Source organism: Excalfactoria chinensis, chromosome 1, assembly GCF_039878825.1.
Source record: "Excalfactoria chinensis isolate bCotChi1 chromosome 1, bCotChi1.hap2, whole genome shotgun sequence".
Taxonomy (NCBI): Eukaryota; Metazoa; Chordata; class Aves; order Galliformes; family Phasianidae; genus Excalfactoria; species Excalfactoria chinensis.
In genome coordinates this window covers 44,943,653-44,961,852 of record NC_092825.1, presented here as the reverse complement: position 1 = coordinate 44,961,852, position 18,200 = coordinate 44,943,653, and the positions used below count along the sequence as shown (strand labels likewise).

At 36.8% G+C, this 18,200-nt stretch overlaps 1 protein-coding gene across 7 annotated transcripts in view; it reads right to left on the bottom strand.

Annotated features, from left to right (window-relative positions):
• Positions 1-18,200, bottom strand: part of ANO4 (anoctamin 4) — a 186,501-nt gene that overhangs the window by 36,156 nt on the left and 132,145 nt on the right. For all 7 annotated transcript variants that reach the window (XM_072342020.1, XM_072341990.1, XM_072342010.1 and 4 more), the window contains 7 exons: positions 16,741-16,872; positions 9,762-9,868; positions 8,148-8,203; positions 7,494-7,615; positions 1,764-1,898; positions 885-981; positions 206-266 (listed from right to left, as the gene is read on the bottom strand). In XM_072342020.1, the coding sequence (XP_072198121.1) occupies positions 206-266; positions 885-981; positions 1,764-1,898; positions 7,494-7,615; positions 8,148-8,203; positions 9,762-9,868; positions 16,741-16,872 (710 nt within the window). The remainder of the gene's footprint in view (positions 1-205; positions 267-884; positions 982-1,763; positions 1,899-7,493; positions 7,616-8,147; positions 8,204-9,761; positions 9,869-16,740; positions 16,873-18,200) is intronic.

Below are 18,200 nucleotides of genomic sequence, written 5' to 3'. Positions count from 1 at the left end.
TTTTTTTTACATTAAAATAATATCCCAAAAAGAACACTACTGATTTCAACAACATTTTCCTTTTGCAGAAACAGAAGAGAATCAAGCCTATATTGTTCTTCTCAGTGTCTGAAAAAAGCGTGATGGAAATTACAATGACCCATGTTTCATCACAAGCTTTAAGAAAAAACATTCTGCAATCATTCATATCAAAACAAAAACTTACCCCACACTGCCATGAAAACAGCAAAAAAGACAGTAGCTCCATTGTCAAAAAGGTGTGTTACCTGATGGGGATATCAACAATCCAATCAATTTATGATAAAACAGATTTAATTTTGAATTTTTGTACTTTTGCTTTCCATTCTCTTCATAATATTGTTGCCGTTGTATCAGCCATCTCTCACTTACTTATTTTCTATTTTCCCCTAATATAATTAGCACAGTCATGAGTGCAGCTGGCCTGACAATGAGGACTGAGAATCTTCCCTTGATGTGTGACATACACCTCTCAAAGAACTCCATATTGACTCACTAGTCTCCAGCCTGGCCTGCAAATGACCCCTGTCAACAGTAACTGTGTGCCTAATTTCAGACCCAAAGCATTCATTTTATGGAGCCACATACAAAAGATGGATCATAAAATAAAACCCAATGCCAAGGACACTGTAGCACATGCATGTAGGATGTGACCTCCGGTACTGCTGAATCTGTAAGTGCAAATGGCATTCAGGTGTTTTACAGCCCAAAATAAGTCCTTGTAAAATACAATGGATGTTAACATTGGCTGAATTTGATCTGTCCTTTGAAGATTTTCTCTATCAAAGCTCACTAAAGACATTGCAAAAGGTGAAAGGAATTCTGTTACAAGGGAAGCATTTTTATTTGCATAGTTTAAAGGGTACCTTGGCATAAACGCAGCTGTCTGACAGCCTCATGAAAGGACAGTATTTATCACATATAGGACACATTATGATATCTGTTGCTTGGCAGACTTCTTTACTGAAAAATAAAATAGATAAAAGTTAGTAGTTTGATGCACAGCAATCAGGAATTAAATGGATTGACATGTTTCACTAATAAAAATCAGTTACTTATTGAAATGTACTGGTTCTTTCTATAACTGAAGCCAAGATATACTTAACTGTATGTGTATAATTATGGTTTGTGCACTGTTAAAGACTTCAGCATTTGTAGTCGGTCCTACGTGCAATGAACAGTTTCTCAAGGCCAACCTAGCAATAGTTCTTTACTATTTCAAGGTTTTCCTTGAGACAGAAGTGACCTTCAGTTGGAGAATCGTAAGAATGAGTGTAGATAAGTTTGACTCATTCTTGTGACTTCTCTCAAGGACTGTTTTAAGTGTGCAAGAATACAGAGATATGGAACTCAGAAGAAGACTGTGGGGGGTTCTTCATTTGAAAAATGCTTCCCTGAGGTGGCCCTTTGGAAAAAGTCCTTGAAGAGTGAGAAAAATTCCCACTCTTCTGTTGGCTTGTTATGACAATAATGAAGGAGCCCAAGCCCTATTTTTCCTACTTCAAGCTGAGTGGCCAGCACCGTCGAGAACTGGAGCTGGACTAGAAACATTACCTCCCATCCCAAATCAGGAACATAATACAAAGGAAGTTCAATATTGGGTATTTTACAAGAACCAAGGAACATTTTCCCGAGTATTTAGACAACTATCCAAAATGAAATAATTAGTAATACTTATAAAGAGCTTTAAGATTAATCATAATATCCCACAGCTGTAACTTCCCTTATAAAATTGTCCACATTACCTGACTTGGCAGTGGTTCAAAGTAGTGACTCCATACAAAAAGACAAACAATCCAATGAAGGCAGCTGGGAAGAGCATCCCCGTGTACCAGCCTAACCAGGCAAAGTACAGCCCAATTTTCTCACCAAAGTATCGTCTGTTTTAAAATACAACACAGAAAAGTTTCCTACTAATTAGAATAAATCTGCTTAATCGTGTCTGTTAATAGAAAACAAATATTTCTATCATATCTGAAGAACAGATTAAAGAGCAGGGCCAGAATTTCCTAAAGAAGTCTTCAATTAAGCTTTTCAATCCACACTGATCCACACTGAAAAACCTGCCCATTTCAAAAATGAATCTGAAAATTCACAAACCAGTGTTTGTAATAAGATTAGCAGTGAACTCAAGAGAGGAAATACTGAGTTCTTTTTAAAAGCTTGTTCTTTATGTCCAGGAAACTGGTGGCTTTCTTTGCTTTAGCAGTGTATTGTACCTCCCAAGTAACTGCACTGAAATAATTTTCACCACTAAAATTGATATAACAGAAAAATGACACAAGCCCAAATTATTTCTAAGAAATCAGCCAGGGAAAGGTCATTCTGCAATCAGGTTTATTTTCACTTGCTTCTTTTTTTTTATTATCCCAGTTCCTGGAAAAATGATCACATGATTCTATTGGGGTGGAGAAAAGGTTGTGAGTGACGTCTGAAAAGAAAGATCTGAATCAATCCTAATATATTAGCTATATTGTTCAAATACTAACTGCAAAGTGATGAGGAACTTCTTATTCGCTACATATTCATTAGCATTTTTCATATTTCCAAATGCACTCGCATTTTTACTTATATATCAGTGCATACACCAAGCAAACAAAAACCTGCTGGACTTACCAGCACAGGAGCAATCTGTGTGCATTATTCTTTATTTGGGTACCATGCACAGTAGGCTGATGATCAGATTGGAATACTTTACCAATCAATCTGCAATTCATTGTAATTCATATTACAACGAAAATTTTAAGAGATTCTTTGCAAGAATAGTTTTAAAGAATGAGGCAAGACAATTTTCTTTCACTTCAGAGACTCTGAAGCCAGCTTAAATGTACATGTCAAATGAATTTGAAAACAGCTTCTGATGAAAACCCGTGTTTATACTAATGATGATACTTATAATCTGTCCAGAAACAAAGAGTGAAGTGAGCCAGCTTTGATGGCTCCTTTATGCTACCATAAAACATTTTTTGTCAAACTTTCATTGTCAGGAAAAGTCTTACGATGTACTCCAGGGCTGGAAGCAGTGAGGAAGAGAAAGAGACATTTGGTCAGGAATAAACAAAACATTAGTTTGCAAACTGGGATGGGCATGATAAGGTTCAGTCTCTATGGGTAAGGATCAGGGGTTGGGCCGGCAACCAGGAAAACATCCTAGTGGGGGTCTGCTATAGACTTCCTAGCCAAGGTGAAGAGACAGACATGGTGTTCTATGAGCAGCTAGCAGAGGTTGTGCAATCAACAGCTCTCTTTCTCATGGGGTACTTCAACTTCCCTGATATATACTGGAAATACAATGCAGGCAGAAGAAGCAGTTTAGGAGTTGAGTGTGTGGAAGATGATAACTTCTTGATTCTAGCGGGAGGTGTCCTGGTAGAACCCTACTGTTCACAAACAGAAGGACTGGTGGGCAACGTGGAGATCAGAAGTTGTCTTAGGCAGTGCAACCACAAAATAGAGTTCTCTATTCCTGGTGAAGTCATGAGCTGAGCTTTGTGTGAGAAACCAAATATTGTCATGTTTCTATTCTTCTATAGTTTGACAGACTCAAATTTACAGGCTAAAGAGATGGTAAGTTAACAATAACACACTCAGTTCTGGCAAGGGCAACAGGTTTGGCTGTGAAAAGACATACTAGAAACTGCTTTTTGAGCCTTCACTTAGCAGTGTTAGTGAAATCTTTGGCCTAATTATTTGGTTGACGCACAGGATGTCAAGCTAAGCCTGCTCCACTGAAATAGAAAGTCTGCATTTTGAGCTTACTTCAGTTGAGTATTTATGGTCCTCATTTTCTCAAAATTCAAAGTAGAGAAGTGAACTTAATATTAATTAAGATTTAACTTTTTGAATGATTCCTTGTATTCAAGAACGAATGCTTCCCCATTCCACCAGACATTCTAAAAAGCGTTTTTGATAAACTTTCTTTTCTATCCTGTTGCGCCTTTCTGTCTCTACAGCACTCAAGCTGTAGAAATAAATTGCGATGACTTTGGAGACCTGCCTAGGTACCACATTCAGATCATTTCCATGTTTATTCCCACCAGTAACTGCGTTCAACCACACACTCTCCATTCCCAGGAGAAAAAGATGGTTGATAGATTCCTCTGCTACTAAGGTCATACCACATAAAATGAACAAGCTCTTTGTTTCTTGTCTGTTTACTGCTTATAAAAGAATAATTTCACAGAACTGTCCAAAGGGAGTTCAGTTCTCTTACCCACATGCTGGCACTTGACCTAAAACTCAGTTATGTAGGTAAAGATGTCAGGGGATTTTTTTCTAGAGCTCATTACTTATACCTGAATTTCACCTATTATCACTCAACTCATTGTAGACCTCTTTGCAATTTGCCAGGCTTGATGACATTTGCATTTTTGTATCTCATTTCCATAGCATTTCTCAGGCAGTTAGTCATAAAAGAAAAAATGTTGCGTGCCTTTGGTAGTTCTCCCACAGAAAATGTCCTCCATACAAAATTCTCAAAAGAAGAGAAACCAAAAATCCCCAACTACCTGACAGAATAATGCATCTCTCCCATCCTTATATAAACTATACCACTAGAATTAAAATAAATAAATAAAGTCTCAGTTTCTCAGTTTTATGCTGACAAGTGTATTAACTCTCCAACACAATCTGCCTTAATGTTTAACTCTTTCTCCCCTTACTCCATTCCAATACCACTGACTTCAAATATCCAAGGCCCTGAGAAGTTACTGCAACAGTTTCCATTGATTTGTGTAATCCCCGGGCATACAAATATAGCAAGTCCTGCCTTTTTCCAATTGCTGTTCATCCCAAGGATCTTAAGTTATTCCTGTTAAACATGAATGCAAAATTCCAACAGGAGTGTAATTGAAATTATGGTATCACATTTGGTGTTTTATAATTATGTCTCTGCAATTGTGTCAAGTCTGTACCTTCATACTGCTGTGTTTCAAAGAAGAGTGAAAGCAGAATCATGCAATTCCCCTCAAATTACTTTTTTTCATTTATTTCTAGTGACTGGTATCTCTAATAACAGCCAGATGATGAGATTAAATGAAATCTGGAAGGCATCAGATTAACAACACCAGAGATATAAGGTTTGTTTTTAACAGCTAAGGAAAACCAAAACAGCATTAACATATGGATGGTTTCATTTACCATTATGGTAAAGTAATTTTAAGGTAGAATCACTATATCTGTTAATAAAAGCATCATTTTGTTATCTTCACCTAATTTACTCCTTAGCTTTTCTAAAGTGTATATTGAAGGGAAACATCAGCTAGCAGCAGTGAGTTCTGGCCAGATGTCTGTAGAAGAATTAACATCCATCCACTCCTTTTGTACAGATGGCAATACTACTCCCTTCAAGCACAGCCCACACAATTGTTCTGGTAAAAAGAACAAAGAAGTTGCTCCTGCTGCAGAGCTGGTAAAATAAAAGCTTTTGTTTAATGCATGCTTGCTGAGATACTTCCAAATGAAATGAGCATTTGCTGTTGGAGTCAGCTCTTCAAACAAAATCTCCAGCTCACTAGGCATGTGAGCTCCTGAGACTGGCAGTAGATAGAAAAGATTTGGCAGGAACTATGGAAATGTGAGGGATCTAACACTCATGAAGTGAGAAGAAGGCATTCCACTCCTTTCCTATAACCCCTCCTTTTGCGCCATTCATAGCTGCCAAAGTGTGCTCCAGGAAGCTAATGGCAAGGCTGGTTTTGAGTGGCAGCTTTCACCCCTGCTGAGCTTGAAGCTTCTGTGAAAACTCGGGTAGTCTTGTAACTCTCTCTCCCACTCTCTTGCTTGGATAGACACCTGTTCTGAACCACCACATGCCACTCATGACTTCAGCTAAGGGGTGTGCTACTTTGCTTATTTTCTATTGCAAAATAGTTGTGGAAAAATCTTTGCGCTGTCTGATGAAAAGCTAAAGGTTTGTACAGAATGTAAGAGATCACACCCAGACTTAATGAGCAAGCTTCTACCAAGGTCCTGTACAACTATTTATTGTTACACTTAAAACATCCTCCAGCTGCCTGAGGATTACAAAGAAAGTTTAACTAAGTCCTTGATATTGCTATGCAGCACTTTCACAAGCAAGAAACATTGATGAAGAACAATAGACCTGACCACTGTGGGCAAATTATTTAAATAGAAATTATAAAGATAAGTTGTTTATATTGTGACACTGTTATTGTATAACTGGAAATTAAAACAACAGCAACAACAACAACAAACCTCTTCACTGTAACTGCCGACATCTCAGCAAACCAGTAATTTCCATATTTTGACAAAATTTCTCTGTTTTTGTCCAGGCCAGTATATCAAAGAAGAAATAGGAAGCCCTCAGAGTTAAATTATGAGGTACCAATACATTACTTTGTTTTTCTAAAGCATTTTTAAAAAATATATGACTCAGTAAAATTATTTTATTACATTTCTCTCTGGATTGTTCTCCATGGAAATTGAACATCTCCTGTGTTGTGAAATAGATGGGTTTTATATGGCCTTAAACAATAACATCCTCTGACTCCAGGGCACTGTTTGTGAATATTTCTATCTAGAAATAATTTTAAGAATCAATAAAAAACAAGCATATCTATCAGTTACAGGACTTATTAGTAGAGAAGATAACTGCATGCATAACAATATCTTCAGTGATCCCAGCACACCTTGAGACTGTTCACAGGCTTTTGTAGCTTCTCATTTGCCTTTTCAAACAGAAAAAGCCCACTAATGTCCAGCAATATCTCTGCCACTGTGATCAGCAAATGCTATATGTGCATAAAAACTATGTAATCCTCTATGAGTGCATGCAAGCCAATTTGGGAATCTGACTTAAGAACTATAAGAATTCGAAGTAATATCTTGGCTTTTTCAGTGTTTCATCTTTGCAGGCTACTTCCAAGAGGAAAATAAATCGAGACTGCAGTGACATGGCAGTGGTAGGGAGGTAGTAGAGAAGAAAAAACAAGCTTTCAGTCATCATTAGTGTTGTCAAACATAGTAGCACATGGTGTATGTGAGCTTTTAGCTCTATACTTTCTGTGAGTTATCACTGAACTTCAACTGGAGTCACTTCTGTGGTTGTTTTTTTGGACAAAAATAGGAAGAGCTAATCAATGAGAGGCTTTTTTATCAAAGTCATACTTTGAGGAAGAATAGTTCCCTCAGTGTGTATCCATGCAATCATGTCTCCCTAGGCTCCACTCTGTTTTTTTTTTTTTTTCTCTTATTCTACAACTCCTTTATGAGAAGTTATGGTGTCAGAAACCACAATAAGGACACTCCCTTCACATTTAGAGCCTCATTCAAACCTCTTTATAATTACCTCTTTCAATGTAGTTGCACCCTGAGTGAAATGGATTTCCCTGACCTTAAGATCAGTTTCTAGAAATGACATGAGTTTACTGAGTACCATATGGTTTTGAGAGAAGAAGGATAATCTATGCTCATACCACCTAGACTGAAGCATATTAAAAGCATTAAAGTCTTACCTAACTAGATCCAGTGGTTGGTATTTATACCAGACTCCCCAGGAAGCCCAGCACTCATAGAGCAGGTGTCTGTGGTTTTCTGCCCCATGGGTCTTTATCGAATTCTTACTTCTGTAGCTTCCCTAAAATACAAATCGGGATATTAATGAACAACAACAGCGAAAGAATATCTAAGAAAACTCTGTCATTCCTGGTATGCATAATACAATTTGGTGCAATCACAAGTGCTTGTGAGTCAAAATCTAAAAATTACTTTAAGAGAAAGATTTCTTTTGTGTGCAATGGGGCTTGAGGTCATTCTTCTTAAGAAATATGGTAGCCAGTGTTCAAATCAAATGCTAAAAACTGGTGAATCTCAAAGAGAAAACCACATGCTGTTTCTCCCCTTTGCTAACATACTGATTTACCACATTCAAATACTTTTTACAGAACAAATTTACAACAACTCTCTCTGCTCCTTTCTTTTTTTCAATAAAAAAGGCTTATTTATTTATTTACTTATTTTCTTTTTAAAGCACTACTAAATCAAGAGATGTCAGAGGCAGCTGTGGAATCCAAAAGAGAACAATAACGTAAGTAAGACCGAGAATTTTTTCACATTTAAATATTCACATCGTGGGAAGTGTTTCTTCAAAAAAGAAAAAGAGAGAATACCTCGTGAAGAGGAAATGCAGCTTCATAGGAGCCATTACTGAGCAATCGATTCAGACCTAAAAAACAAAAGTATCCAATTATTCAACAGTAGGACCGGAAAAACTGCTAAGTGAAAAGCAAAGAACAGTTTCAGGATAAACAGCTAAATGAAACTTGAAGTCCATTGACAGTAAGATTCAAGTAGAAAAAAATAATCTTTTATAGGTTTTGATGACCTAGGATATAGCACAAGCAAAGAAGATTTGTTCAAATATCAAGCAAAATCTATCATTTATTTTGTCTGAGGTTTAAAGACTCATTTGCCAAATCTCTCTTTAGTGCAGCTTCAGTGAAATCCAGGACCTCACAGAAAGATAAGAGTTTGGTATCACATGCTTTGGTTTAAGGAAGCTATGCAAATAAAGGGCTGCATTTCCTGGGACTGGAAAACTTCAGGGAGGATCTTTACTTTTTAAAAATGCAAGCCAGTAAAACAATATAAATGCTTAATTCCTATATGCTGTAAAATATGTTCAGTTTATGTCTTACAAAAGCCCCCTGGACTATCAGATAGACCAGGAACATGATGGGCTCAAGTACTAGAACAGCAGGGAATACACTTGAACCTGAAAAAACAATTGCTCTCTGGCACAAAAATGTAGTCATAAATCCCTTTCAGTTTGTCTTTGTCTCTCCTCAGTGAGAACCAGGACAGAAATAATGAATGATTGCTGAGATGTGGTCACTTTTCACTTGGAAAATCATCCAGATCAGACTGAACAACAATAACACAATGTAAAACTAAATCCTGGAAGTAACAGCCTGGAGGTATTTAAGCCCCATTCATGCAAAGGAAAAGGATCCTGATTCCATTTCAGATTCACAGGGAATTATAGCAGTGAGAACACAGCAGTGAGAATTATTAATTCAACATAAATAACATGTTCAGTGACAGCGTTAGTATCTGCTTGGCAGAATATCTTTTCTCCTGAAGTGCTCTTGGCAGAAGAGCAAAACATGTAAAGCTGAGCTGGGCTCTATTCAGCCCACTGATCTGTGCAAGGTTTAGTTCATGTAGGTACTGCACAAGTAGATATGTGAGAGAACTTCAGATCTTGAAGCAGGCAGGGATTTCATTGTGGGTGTGTGCACTACTTTCACTGCATGGATTCTCCCCTTTCATCTCTACTTTCCTCTCACTGTCACTGCTTAGAGCTATAGCCTCCCTCATCCCACCTTTTTGATCTAAGGCAGCTACAGAGCTACAGAATCTCACTTCTCCCTTTTGGAGGAACAGATATCCATGGAGATGCCCTACAGGCTGGGATGGACAGCAGCACAAACTTTGCTTTCCTTCCAGTATATATGTCTTTGAAAAAGAAAGGTTTTCTGCATAAAAGGTTCCTTTGAGTCAGGTTCTTTCCTCGTTGACATAATAAATCTCATGGGGTGACATAAATGCCTGGGGAAGCAGCCCAGCATTCCAGTGAAATGGTCAGCTCTTTCTAGGAGAAGCCCCTGCCACCTAGCAATGGTGAGATGTGCACTGTTCCAAAAATGTCATTAAAAACAAAGCAAAAAAGCCAGACTGCTACTTATTTTTCCGATAGGATTTATCACATAAAAAGTACTTACCAATTTTGTTTTTCCCTTCTTCATATTTCACTCTTTGTAAGATATGGTGTACAATTCTACTTCTTGTAGCATTATTGAAGAAAGTGTCTTTGTTGTGTATGATGAAGCTATATAAAAACACAAACAAGGCCATCTTAGGAATATGTAGTAGTGTATTTAAAGCAAACATTAAGTTCCACCGTTTTCTGTAGCATGTTTAAAATCTATGTGAGCAACTGTAAGGAAGATTAAAGGATGTCAGATTAACTGAGATGATTCACTGGATGAGATGATCTCAGTAACTGTATTCATTCCCTAGCAAAGAATGGCTTGGAGATGTCTGGAGAAAGATCGATGATATTTAAGCATTCATTATGATAAGCATTACATTTAGATAAATTCACCGAAGACTACAAAACAGTTGCATAAAAATTTGCAGAAGAGTAAGATTTGCAGGTGCAGCTGTAGAGATTCACATTTCATTTCTACTTCTGGCTTCTTTATTATGCTTTACCATTAAGAGTCAGACGGAAGCATCCACATAGCAAAAAATGACACTTAAAACTAGCTTGCAGAAGCTACTCATGGAGTTATGAATGAATGCAGGTTCAATAGTTTAGACAGAAGTGTGAAGTGACTGGGAAATAGAAAAAAAAAAAAATACCCACAAAATACATTGTATTGGCTAGACTTTCTGGCACATTATATTTTATATAAATTTATTAGGCAAAACACACATATTTGAGGAAAACAAGGTATTTTAGCACATCATTATATCACTGGAAATATTTAATGCCTGAATTTCAGTTTAAAAATACCAGCCCAACTTGTGAGATCAATACTGCTGAAGAATTCTTACAATAGATTGAGTTGTGTAAAGGCTTCAGAATAGACTGTGAAAGTTGAATAAGCAGAGACATGGTTGGTTTCTACTGAAATATGCTTGTGCATATATTTGAGGAAATTAAATATTTTTATAATTGTGGCCCTTAGTAACTGATTGAATGGAAGGGTTCATCTTTAAAAAAAGACTTTGGATAGGAAGTGAGACTGTTTTCTTCTGTGTCGGTGAAGAGCTCCAGGGAACTAAATAAAGTGATAAATGAAAAGGTAAAATCAATACTTTCATAAAGAGACCAGAGAATATGCTAGATAAATCTAGTGTGAAAAGAGAAAATCTTGCTAGAGAGTTTGGTGTTTATCTGCATCACCTTCTTTTCTGCATAATAAGGGATTTACTGCACCATCTTCCCCTCAGTTAATTTCCTCAAATGAAAACCCTCTTCTTCAGAGCAAATTGGAAATGCTATATGGCTCTGCAGCTCTACATTCATTTGGAAAGCCAGGCAAGCAGTCCAAGTTCTGCACTTTACGGACTCCATGTGGTTCTTCCTTTTTATCCAAAAATCACTACTGACCTTTCCATACAAAAAAACATGCAAGTTCATAATGTTCAGTTTCAAAGGCACACAGCAAAAAATTCCAAAAGCAAAGATTTAGAAGACAAATTTCTCTGAGAGCAGCACAATTAATAAAGCTTAGTTTTCTAGAAACAACCCCTTTCCTGCTCCATCTCAGATACTCACAGGTCATTTCTGTGTCTAATATCTATCCAGTAGTACACTTCTGGCTTTATCCTATATACCAAAGTCCTACATGTGCCCCAGAGTGCCTGCTGTCATTTCTGCATATTGGATGACTACAGTGTGTGTGATTATTTACCACTGGGCTGGTACCAAACAGCATATACACTTGGTGTGTACTGACTGCCTTTTCTGCATAGGCACAAATTTGAGCCATGGTCCCATTTCAATCAGCTGGTACTCACAAAGTAAACGAGACTGCTGTGTGAGACAAATAGACTTGTACTAAATGTAGTTGAAAGTAACCAGCACATAAAATAAGAGTCAGTAGAAAAAAAAGGAAATGCTGTTATCACATAATTCATAATGTTAAGGAAATCAGATTAAAAACAGCCTAATCTCTGAAGCAAACAGAAGAGCACTGTATCCAGCTGAAGCTGGATTTAGGCATTAGGTTGTTCCAGTGTCAGCAGAGAGACATTAAGACAGTACTAAAACAGAAAAGAATAACTAGCATTTTTCCTACTGTTTCATTTTCTTGTGTCTGACTTTAATCTCCAAGATCTTACCTCCTATGTAGCACTGAATGTTAAAGGTAACTTTTGAAATCGAACCAGCACAGTAATTTTCATTATCTATGAGCTCTTGAAGGATTCAAATGGGAATGTAAACAGTGGTTCAGGTAATAGTAAAAATCAGTAGCTTTTATCAGTTCTCTTTGTGATATAATGTTGCTTTTTTGGTATCATGACTATGACATTCTGCAACCATCAGCAGTTCTTTCAACCACTTTTCTGGACAAGTAGCTTAACAGCCTTTCTGCATTTAGTTGCTTCTATTTTCATGAGTGAAAAAAAAAAAAAGAAGAAAAAAAAGACTAAAATCAAACAGTGTTCAATCTTAAAAGGAAATAAAAACTATTTGATTAAAAGAACACTGTACAGATTTGCACTCATTTGTAAACTTAGCAATTGTACTGCTGTAGCTGTTGAACTCACTTGGCCAAGAAGGAACAAGCAGATGTGCTTGAGAAACAGCTGTCAACACTTCAGTATGAATACTACCACAAAAAAACTCTGCCTATTCCAGAACTAAAGCAAATGTGAGCTGCAGAGTTTGGCCCTGCCCATCCTTGTGCCATTAAAATGCATATAGGGACAGGAAGGGGAGAGAAGAGGGAGAAGTCACAACTGAAGTAGGTCAAGAACATGTCCTTCAGTGTTCTCTAACATACTCATGGAGGCATGGATAGAGATTATGTTGTAAAGGTTAAAACAAAACAAAACAAAAACTTACCTTGTTTAATTTTTGAAAAATAAAAAAAAAAATAAAAATTGAGGATTGTTTTGCCTTTGGTCATTTGATCATCTTGATCGTTTCCGTGAAATTTTCTATAGAACAACCCCCAAAAGAATGGTCTTAGCACAGCCAAAGGGACTGGTGCAGGGAATAAAAACAGGCAGAAATGACTGGGAGGCACTAAAAGGATGAAAATATCCCAAGTGACATTAATTACAACAGTGCTGGTGGAGATTACAATTTTCATCTAAAGTCAGAGGGAGGTTGCCTCTGTCAGTTGAGAATCATGCACTTTGGTGGAAGATTTATCGTTTTGTACCACCACCCTTCTTGCTTTCAATTTCTTGGGCGTTCTTCCTTCAAACTTTTTCTGCTCCAAGTTGTCACCTTTTGGGGTGATAAATCCATATTCACAGACTCATTATCAGGGCTCATTCATGATCTACTGCATCCACATTCAAAGAAAAAGACTTTTTCAGTCTGTGGAGAATCTTACTCTTCAAATTTCAGTTCACAGAAGTCAAAGCTGAAGATATTTCCAAATTAGGTGCTGATAAACATCCATCAGGTGTTACTGAGCTATAAAATGCACAAAGCAGAGACTTTCCATGGAGTTTTTCAATTGTTGCTGCTTTCAGATGGAACAGTTTCCTTAGCTGTTCTATTTCTGCTGCTCTTGATAGAATTGCACTATGCGAAAAGGTTTGAATATTTATAAGAGTGATGCAACTTGTTTTCAGATTCAGGCTTTGTTTAGGAGAAAGTTCAGTTTTAGTTATTTTGTCACCTCTTTTTTAAGGCAAAAAATAAGCAAGGATTAATACACTGGTATTTTTATTCCTTGTGAGGGTAATGTATAGGTAGATAATAAATCCAGTGATTTGTTCCATAAGAGTTATAGCCACTAGCCTATTTCTGTAAGCCTTGTTTGTGTGAGCTCTCCTAACACAAAAAAAAACTATAAAAAAAGAAATAAAATCCCAATGAAGATAATGAGAGTGCTTCTGCCAGGAAAGGTTCCAGAGCTGATCCTTAATTAAAGTCCCTTTAGAAACTGTCATGCTGGAAATACTGCTCTTACATTCCCACTGTAAGAGACATGACAAGTCACTGAAGGTTAATTGCTTTGAAATTATATTTTTAGCTTTCTTAATTAGATTCTGAACTGGAGATTTCAAACTGACTTTCAATGGAGGAAGCACAACATAACCAACTGTCATCTAGAGAAAGCCCTTAAATAACTGTGAATTCAACAAAGAGCAAACTGCCAATGGATTCCTGTTCATGCATTCTCATTGACAATTTTACAAGTTGTACAAACCCAGTAGGAGCAGAATTAACTCTTGAATCTGTGTCCAATACCCATTTGAAAAAACAAACAAACAAACAAACAAACAAACAAAAAAACTGTTCTAACTTTTCTGTTTATTTTGCAGGAGAAAAAGACAAGGAAATGCTGTTTTGTCTTGTATGAGTAAGACGCACACAGTATTTTCTTGTACATGGGGACTCAGTACAAATGAGAAAAGTTGCACAAATCTCTGGTATATTTGTTAATTTTACTTTTTAATTGATTTTAATTAATCCAGGTACTGTCCTAGTCCCCAAATTGTGTAAAGTTTTAATTTAATTTTTACTGAAATATTAAATAATTATTTTAGGGACTTTATTCAATTACATAGTATATTAATATTTAAGCAGAGAGTTCGTCGCCTTTGGAAGGGGAAAATAAAAGAGCTCCTGATATGAAGTCTGAAATCTCTAAGCAGCAATTAGAAGTATTTTCCAAGCTAGCATACCGCTACCTAAGAAATTGCAGATAATTACCAGTGTTAACTATTCCCAGCAGACTAGCAGCTCACTACATAAAATAACTAAGACATAGTAGAAAAATAACTAATTACCATCATGTCTGAGGGAAAACATTTTTCGGATGTAGTGAATTGTGCATTCTTGCAACTGATAATTTTCAGGAGAAATGGTTTGGTGTAAATAAAGCCCTTCCTAATCTGTGGCTGCAGAAGTGAGATACTGTTCAGAAGACTATCTTGAAAATTATCATTTTCAATTCTACAAAATCCCAACAAAATGCTTGCCTCAGCCAGACAGAACTTCCTTCCTCCAAAAAGAGATTTCCTATTGCTTAGGAAATACAATGAATTTTACCCTTCTTTTTTTGCTGGCTCCACCTTCTAAGTGCTGTCAGTTTTCTGTTGTTCCTTGTCTTTAACAGTGCCTATCAGAAGTGAAGACTGTACTTAGACTATGTTTCAAGCATCATCCATATCACACTGGAGACTTGAATATAAAAGCTTGAGTAGATTGAAAAAAGAGGTAAACTACCAATGTTCAGTGAGGTAAAAAACATCTGAGACTGTGAAGAAAGGAAGACATTCAAGACTCATATTGCAATACTGAGACAAACATAAAAGATGAACAAGCTCATTTAAGAAACAATACTTTAGAAAATTAAAAGCACATAAATTCAGGATAGAAAGAAGAATTGTGCTACCTTCAGCTACAGTGTGTGTAATTAAAAGGTAGTCAGTGGGTGGTGAGATGTGCTGCATTGCTAGTGGGGTATCTGTTGTTGGGCAGTTGTGATGTTGCTGGGCATTGGTTGACAAGTGGAGAATAATTGCACTGTGGAAACGTATATATGTGTACAGATACATACTGTTATAATTGCATTTTTGTTTCAGTTTCCCTTTTCTGTCTTATTAAATAGTTTTTATCTCAATTCATAAGTTCTATTTTGCTTCCAGTTCTCTCCCTCATCTCAACTGCGGAGAGTGAGTGAATGACTGTGTAGTGTTTAGCTGCTGCTGGGTTAAGCCACAACACAAATATTGAACAAGTCACTATATTTCAAAGACCTTGTGAAGGAGAATAAGACAGATACAGTCAACAGGCTGGAGCACGATGGGAGTACAAGGATCCTCCCAGAACCAACAGCTTTTTGGAGAAGTAAAGCAGCTCAGGCAGCACTGCACTATATCAGTCCTCTCATTACAGGAATTGAAGACTAAACATGAGGCAAAATAGAAAATATCACAATTTCTGGGGAGTTTCTGGGATTTGCACCTAGTTTAGTTTTTTCTGCTGTTTTTGAACTTGCTTTGCTTGACACTACTGACAGCAGATGGCTTTCGTTTTATTAACTCGTTTTGCAGTAAGTAAATGCACTCCGTGAAAAACACTTCACCCAAAGTAAGGGATCTGAATGAAGGGTTTATTCAAATAGCAGTAACTCTGCCTGTCCTCACCCCAAATAAAATCACACATTTTTTTACTGTTAGTCTTTGATTTGCCTGTAATTCATTCCATATCACCACAGTTTTCTGTCAGTACCCTGGTCAGCGCTGCCAATTCTTTGTGACTTTGTTCTCAGGTCGATGACATCCACTCCCAAAGCCACAAACAGTCCCTAACTGTATGACACCTTCTTCCTCCAAAGTTAGCCATAAAAATTCAACTTGGGATCTGAAAGAAATGTTTAAGCCTTCTTCTGTTTTGCATTTTGCAAGTGAATAAGTACTTCTACTGGTCAAATGGTTTCTATAGTACCACTGCTGCAAAACTGATGCATTTGGTATGCTTGGACCAGTGTAACTGACCTTAACACTGGCATCATGCAAGCAGTTTTGTTTCTGCAAAAGCTAAAGAGAGAGAAATTCAAGCAAAATGACACTGTCCTTTTACACACATAACCAGGCATGAAGTACAGTATCCATTTATTTTGACCATCAGTGCTAGAAGAATGAATATTGATTATACTTAGAACAGAACTGCTGAATAAGAAGTTTGCTGAATAAGAAGTTTTAAGCACATCTTTAACATACACAAAAAAGGCAGTTCTGACCCAAGAGAGAATTAGTCAGTTAACTAGGGATGTAACTGAAATTCTAGTGAATCAAAAGGAACTTTCCTATTGATTTCTTTTAGCTTTGAGTTGGATATTTAATTATTAGATAAACTTTATGCTCTCTCAGGACTCTCTCTCCCCCTTTGTGTGACAAAGAACTAATCTGAAGTCACTAGTTTTTAAGGCATACGCTAATAAATTGATTTTAGTTTTGTAATTCAGTTATGATTTTGTGAATTAATAAAGTACTCACTGATGGATCCTTTGTTGGCTGAATGGAGCAGTATAGCAGTCATTCTCTTCCAGATCTGGCAGTGTCTCCTTGTCCAGTTTCATAGGCTTTCTAGGTAACCATCCTCGAAACCTGCTTATTTGTTTCTCGATCCTGCAATACATTAAAAGTGTGAGCATTTGAGAGAGTGAGAAATATCTTGTTTTTTAATTACATTTTTTCAGTGCAGAGAACATATGCTGGCAAACAAGGCCACAATATCTACAGCTACCAGTGAAGCACTGTCTGACATTTTTGACCAAATAATACACACTTAACATGATTATTAATAACCAGCTTTCAGTGAAGGAGCATCTTATTTTGTCTCAGCAGAAAAACAATTCCAATGTTCCATGCTGCTAAAAATCTTTCTAAGCCCATTAAGGTCATGGCTACTCTCTAAGCCTTTATTTATCAGCTATGTACTTAATTTAAATTTCAGGCTTAGCTAACATATTAGACTTTGGACATATAAACATGAGAACAGTATAGACTATGACAGAGAGCTTTGAAAGTTAAACCCCAGCAAGCTGTATCCTTTTCCTGCCCTCTGTACTGATTCTTACCTTGCAATTGGTGCTATACAAAATAGACTACTTTGTTCATTTGGTTTAACTGTTTTGTCTTGCAATACTATAGCCTACCCTAAACTAAAATACTCAGTGTACAGATTAATTGGTGACAGCTGCACAGGTTCTTACATATAGAAGGTGAAAGCAAATAAGATTAAGCTGGATTTAATCACAAGAGTACTTATGGAAAGATGCACACTGAAATTATAGGAAATGGAATCATCAGAGATGTCTGGAGGAGACAATCTAAAACAAATTCACATCCAAACTAAACATTATAATGAAAATGTTATGACGAAAACACATAACAAAGAGAAGATGTGTCTGGCAAAATGAACCCTACCCTCCCTCACACCTTCAAGTTCTAGATAGTAATCTCTGCCCGCAAAAATCAGATGACAAGTTATGGGCATGCCTATACTTCTGTCACAGGGCAATTCTTTCCTGCTAGGGGGCATAAACCAATATATTTCGAAGTTTAAGACCAGTTGCAGATGAAGTTCAAAGGCTGGAAATCTAGGTGTTTTTATATTTCTTTCATCGTAAGCCAGTCCAATAACTCTGCGACTCCAGAAAATGCTGTGAGCTCTGCACAATTTGAGGGAGAGAAATCTATACCCATATAGCCAAGCGTGTAGGACAGTAACATCAAATTAATTACATACTTCCATTCAAAATACATATAATGTTTCCTGGGATATTCAACCTTTTCTCCTCACATGTTTCAACTTGGACATCTAATGCTTATTTTTCAACATGGATATTCAATTCAAAATTGTAACCACACAAGCCCTATCCATTCTGGTACAATCTGTGTATTTCTTATCTGTGAATAAAATGGGAACAGAGGTGTAAATATGCCATCAGAAC